Source organism: Barbatula barbatula, assembly GCF_947034865.1.
Source record: "Barbatula barbatula genome assembly, chromosome: 16".
NCBI classification, from domain to species: domain Eukaryota; kingdom Metazoa; phylum Chordata; class Actinopteri; order Cypriniformes; family Nemacheilidae; genus Barbatula; species Barbatula barbatula.
In genome coordinates this window covers 7,537,543-7,542,904 of record NC_136779.1, presented here as the reverse complement: position 1 = coordinate 7,542,904, position 5,362 = coordinate 7,537,543, and the positions used below count along the sequence as shown (strand labels likewise).

Sequence of the window (5,362 nt, the reverse complement as noted above, 5' to 3'; positions counted from 1 at the left end):
AAAGACTGGAGGAATTACAGCCGCCCGATTGGATCCTTAGTGCCAGCCATTCGGATTTAACAAAAGCTACTGACATACAGTTTGTTATATATATTGAGCATTGTTTATTTCAATAAACCAATAAGCACATCACTTTTTTAGAGATTCACAAATTCCATATATAATTGCTTAACTTTTCACTAAAATCAAACAGTTGTGAATCACGTTAAGGTTTATACAGCAAATCTGGAATTGCAAACTTTAAGGGCTAACTGACCTGGATTAACATGAAGTAACCCAGATATTAGCACTAATCTGAATCCATGACTAGTTATTGTATACTTTTTGAGAAAAGATTAATGTTTTTCTTGACGCTTAGATGTATTAAAAACACACTGTGTTCGAATTTATAAAGGTTTCTAACTATATCAACTTAGTTGAATTAAGATATTTATGTCGCTTATATAAAAACGCCAAGAAGAATACATTACTGGTCTGCACCTTGAGACAAAACAATGGCACTGGTATATTTTAAGATATTTCAGGGCAAGTTATATTCAGTTAAGACAGGTCAAACATTCATTTTAGTCTGGGACTAGCTTTAAACCTTGTCTGTTAAACCGGCCTAAAGATGTCAAGTATTTTTTGTCGAGTAATTCTGAATACTTTAACTAGCTTAGGTGTGTCTGAATATGGTTGGAGCTATCAGAAACCGGATTGCCCCGTGCCAGAAAAAAGAAAGTTAACATAAACATTTGAGTGATGTCTTGGCAAATTAACTCCTTTTCTAACACTTTGTGCATTAGTGGTGCAATGTAAATTTCAAATCATCAAACTTCCAGAGTTTGCATACAAAAATTGATGTTTTGATGGAAGAGAATGAAGCGTCTTTGTGAACCGTGAATAACTTGTCTAGATACTCCTTTAAATAACAGTTTTATTTTATGCACATGTATGTGTCAATCATATACAGCTGTCCCAAACACATACTGTGACTCTGTACCAAATTACACTGCATTGGTCATTCTTTAAAAAAAATTAGGCAGCAACTTCGTCCGACACAGCCTCTGTTGTGTCCCCAGAGCCCTGCTGTTTGACATACTGCTGAAGCAGGGCAGAAAGATGGGCTGGGTGACGCTGTAACATTGAGACAGTCTGTGAGGTCATCATGGTTAGACCACTAACCAGCTCACCATGTATGGTTGTCATAGAAAGGAGTTTGGAATAATTGACAATGCCTTGATACGACAGCAATGTGTTCTCTATACAAGCTCCTGAAAGGAAAGGTTTGAGAAAGCCCTTTGTTAGACAATAACAAGCTTCCTAAAAATCCATTATAAATACATTTCAAGTAAGTGCAAAATATGAGAGGCTAACCTAAAAGCACCATCTGTGGACTGCCCCTCAATACTTGCAGCATCTCTTTAGCTTTTGGTTCTTTACTAACAAATATTACAGTCTGGCCAATTATTAGAGGCAACATGTTACTATATATACTATCATTGAGGAAGGACCTCATCACCTGCAAAAAAAACACAGGTAGAATGTTGGTTCATGGCATTATAAATTCAGTTCCAGCCATTAAATGTGACTGAACAAGATTAATTCTTTAAGAAGGGATATAAGACCAAAGCTACGGCTTCCCATTACCTGGTTTGGGAAAAATTTGACATTGATGTTGTGTCTTTTCAGTCTGTGTTTTAGAAGTTGCATGTCTTCTGCATTGGAAGCATTGTTCTGGATCACAGCAATCATCTTACATTCCTTAAACAAGGTTTCCATGTCTTTCCTCAACAGAATGGCCAGGCCACTTTCCTAAGGGAAAGATTTTAAAGTCATTACAACAGCATCTCCCTATCAGCTGCAAAGTTTATATTGTGGATTCTTCTATGATTCTTTCCAACATCAGTTTAACAACTTTAGTGGTAAAGTTAAATTAAGATTTGGACTAATTAATTTCTATCACAACATAGAATTTTAGCCATAGTAACAATTCACCTCTTCAATCTTTCTAACTCGTGGAGCCAGGGCACCAGCAGGAGCTACAGGCATAGGAGGAATGTACTCTGTGACAGCCATGAGTTTCTGCTTAAGAATATGCATTGGCCTTCTGTGGCGTGTGACGGCTTTGGAGCCATGACGAACACTCTGGGTTAATGGCACCCATCCTGTGGTAACAAAACAGGCATATTGGTAAGAAAACCATTGAGGCTGTAATAACAAAAACATTTATGAATGTAAAGACCATCATTATTGTGGCACAATTAAGACAAGTTCTTGCATGTGTCAACTGAAACTGTATTACAGTAGCCATAATAGAGTGGATGAGTGGTGACATGCATTTAATAATTATGTTAAGACATAACTTAAATAACATATATAAATAACAAAACACAGGCATAATAGGAGACAGTAGATCACATCAACATTGTAAATCAGGCAGCATCTCAAATAAAGTGCATGAACGTTGACAGTAATGATGTTGTGCAGTGACAAGTTACCACAATCTAGACTTATATCGTCTCTAAACCTTTACGCATTTATAGCATTAGCATAAATCACATGCATTGTCTGCCATAATAATTCATTATAGTGCTCAAGCAAGTAATTATTTTAAAACAGACATTTACCCGCTTTTGGAAGAAGCCTGCCACACAAGGTCGCTGCCATCTTTGTCCGGATGTGACGTGTGTGACAGTGGATCGTTTCATACTTTCAAAATAAAGGTTCTATGTATAACTCTTCTCGGTCATTTAAAGGCTACTTGATACATTATTTAACGAGTGTTTATTAAGAATGACATAATAATAAATTTATTTACGGCGAATTTAAAATATAATTTCAAAACCGAGCTTTCGTAACATTTTACGTAAGAGCGCGGTCACGCAAGCGCCAAGCGGGGAGCTTCAGGCATGAGACGTCTCTTTGGTTTCTGCACGTCAAGAAATATCGGCAATATTATAAAGTGTTTTAATCCCCGTGTTTCCCTGACATCCAGTGATCGCGCATTAAATACCTCGTTTGTGTGCAGAAAATATACGGACAGAGGCACCAGCATGGATCTGAGTAACATGAGAAAAAGCTACAAGAGCGATCAGGAGGTGAGACTCAATATTATGTATACTTATTCATGATCTCAGTCAAGTCAATAATTAATAATTCGTATTAAATTTATAAATGTGTTCATGCATAATCATTTGTTCTGTAACTGTAGCCAGCCAGAACTGAGACCTCTGTAATGCTTATAATGTCAGTTAAGCATGTGCTTATGATACACAACTGACATACTTTACGTAGAAGACTATTATTAGGCTGTAATAATGTAAATAAAACATGTTCTTCTACAGTGTTTTGAGGAAGACCAGCTTGCTTTCCTAGATCCAATAAAGCAGTTTGGCAACTGGTTTGATCAAGCAACTAAATGTCCTGAGGTTGGGGAAGCCAATGCGATGTGTCTTTCAACAGCCACCAAGTAAGAATCTCGGTGTGGTTCCGAAAAATACCTGGTAACGAACAGAGCAATGATATATTCATGTACTGTCATTGAGCAAATCCATCAATAAAGCACTTGTACATTTTCAGTTTTGTTCCTCTGTTTCTCTTAAAGAGATGGCCGTCCTTCTGCACGCATGGTCCTTCTGAAAGGTTACAGCGGGGAAGGATTCCGCTTCTTTACAAACTACGAGAGTCGGAAAGGTGCAGAACTGGTAAGTCCTTAAACTGTCCTTTTATACTTTTAGTTACTTAAACTGATTTTAAAATGTTTATTCAGTCAATGTCCACATAATTGTTTATGTCCATTTATATAGGAAAGTAATCCCAATGCCTGTCTCGTCTTTTACTGGGAGCCATTAAATAGGCAAGTGAGTATTTCCTCTGTTTAGACATTCTGAATTAATTGGAAGAAAGACCTCAGTGCCCCTCTAAAATATGTATATTTGTGTCCCAGGTTCGCATTGAAGGTACTGTAGAGCGGATCCCGTATGACAAGTCGTGTGAATACTTCCACTCCAGACCCAAGAGCAGTCAGATCGGCGCTGTTGTTAGCAGGCAGAGCACAGTAATCCCGAGCAGACAGGTGAGCTGACTCTCGCCACCATATATTTCAGCATTTGCTATTCACACCATAAGTGCTATAACTTTTCTCCTGCTTTGATACGGCACCTGTTTCTTGGTTTATTTTTGTGTGTTCCCCTTTAAGTACCTAAGAGACAAGAATGCAGAACTTGAAGAAAAGTACAAGGACACAGATGTGCCAATGCCAAGTTACTGGTGAGCCTTCTAAAATGATGTCATCCGAAATGCTTTACTGTGCTAGAGAAAATTACTGATCCTTATCGCAAGGTTAATCGAAGCGTGTGTGTTTTTTTGTGGCCGACTTTACAGGGGTGGATACATTGTCAAGCCTTTTCTGATTGAGTTCTGGCAGGGTCAGACTAATAGATTACATGATCGAATCGTCTTCCTGAGGCCGAAAGATGGTGAAACCCAACTGGGGGATATGCAGCATCAGGCGGAGGGGGGCTGGGTATACCAACGGTTGGCCCCCTGACCAGGTGCATGGTATGGAATCAACATCATCATCTGTGACATCATTACGATCATATTTTGGTATAGGCAGTAACTGACTAGTGACATGTACATGAGTGCTGTCCAGAAGGAAGATTTGACAACTGAAGACATCTCAACACACTCTTAATCTCACTTTTAAGTCTTCTGCTTGTTGTTGATTAATAATTGAAAACAATATACAGTTAGACTTAGCCTTTGGACCGCTGAAAACAAGAAAACACATTCTGTGAAAACCGTTACTGGTCATGTGACTGAAATTGCAGTTACATGTTGCCCTGATATTTAGCACATCTTGAGATCATAAATACACTATGTGTGAGTTAATTTGTATCAGTGGATTGTTCAGCATATGTAAAATAGCTTAGTTAAGTGATAGGTTACCCAAAAATGAAGATTCTGTGATCATTTACTCACCCTCTTGTTATTTAAAACCCTCTTGTTATTTCGGTTACCAACTTTCATCAAAATATCTTCTTTTGAGTTGTGCGGAAGAATAGAAAGTCATACAGGTTATTAAATGACAAGAGAGTGAATAAATGATGACATACTTTTCATTTTTGGGTGAACTCTCCCTTTAGAATTGCCTGTGCCACACGTAAATTGTCTTAAATTTGTTGGTCTGTTTGCTGTAATTCTATGTAATTAAGTGATGACTGGTACCTGTTCTGTAACAAAGTCCAAACAGTAAAGAAAAGCACAGTGATAATAAACATATATAATTTGGTCCAGCTGTGTCATTGTGTTATTTCACCAGCAGATGACAGCGGCTTCTGCACAACTTTGAGTGACTTGTCCACTACAAGGTTTTCCT

General features: G+C 37.9%; 2 protein-coding genes across 2 annotated transcripts; one reads left to right on the top strand and one right to left on the bottom strand.

Annotated features, from left to right (window-relative positions):
- Positions 1-83: 83 nt before the first annotated feature.
- mrpl10 (mitochondrial ribosomal protein L10) lies at positions 84-2,915 on the bottom strand. The gene is made up of 5 exons (XM_079476896.1): positions 2,610-2,915; positions 1,978-2,147; positions 1,630-1,794; positions 1,357-1,501; positions 84-1,253 (listed from the first exon to the last, which is right to left on the bottom strand). Exons 1-5 carry the CDS (start codon positions 2,647-2,649, stop codon positions 1,018-1,020), a joined length of 756 nt encoding a protein of 251 aa, XP_079333022.1. The 5' UTR covers positions 2,650-2,915; the 3' UTR covers positions 84-1,017.
- pnpo (pyridoxamine 5'-phosphate oxidase) lies at positions 2,679-5,291 on the top strand. Its single transcript, XM_079476897.1, has 7 exons — positions 2,679-3,080; positions 3,327-3,451; positions 3,587-3,686; positions 3,789-3,842; positions 3,929-4,057; positions 4,181-4,251; positions 4,366-5,291. Exons 1-7 carry the CDS (start codon positions 2,892-2,894, stop codon positions 4,529-4,531), a joined length of 834 nt encoding a protein of 277 aa, XP_079333023.1. The 5' UTR covers positions 2,679-2,891; the 3' UTR covers positions 4,532-5,291.
- Positions 5,292-5,362: the final 71 nt, after the last annotated feature.

Coding starts and splice junctions, on each gene's coding strand:
- mrpl10 (XM_079476896.1), bottom strand. CDS start 2,649: ATGGCAGCGACCTTGTGTGGCAGGCTTCTTCCAAAAGCGG. Junction 1,502..1,629: donor TCAAATTTTTCCCAAACCAG/GTAATGGGAAGC, acceptor TTTTTTTTGCAG/GTGATGAGGTCCTTCCTCAA. Junction 1,254..1,356: donor TCCACAGATGGTGCTTTTAG/GTTAGCCTCTCA, acceptor CTTTCCTTTCAG/GAGCTTGTATAGAGAACACA.
- pnpo (XM_079476897.1), top strand. CDS start 2,892: ATGAGACGTCTCTTTGGTTTCTGCACGTCAAGAAATATCGGCAATATT. Junction 3,843..3,928: donor GGGAGCCATTAAATAGGCAA/GTGAGTATTTCC, acceptor TTTGTGTCCCAG/GTTCGCATTGAAGGTACTGT. Junction 4,058..4,180: donor CAGTAATCCCGAGCAGACAG/GTGAGCTGACTC, acceptor TTCCCCTTTAAG/TACCTAAGAGACAAGAATGC.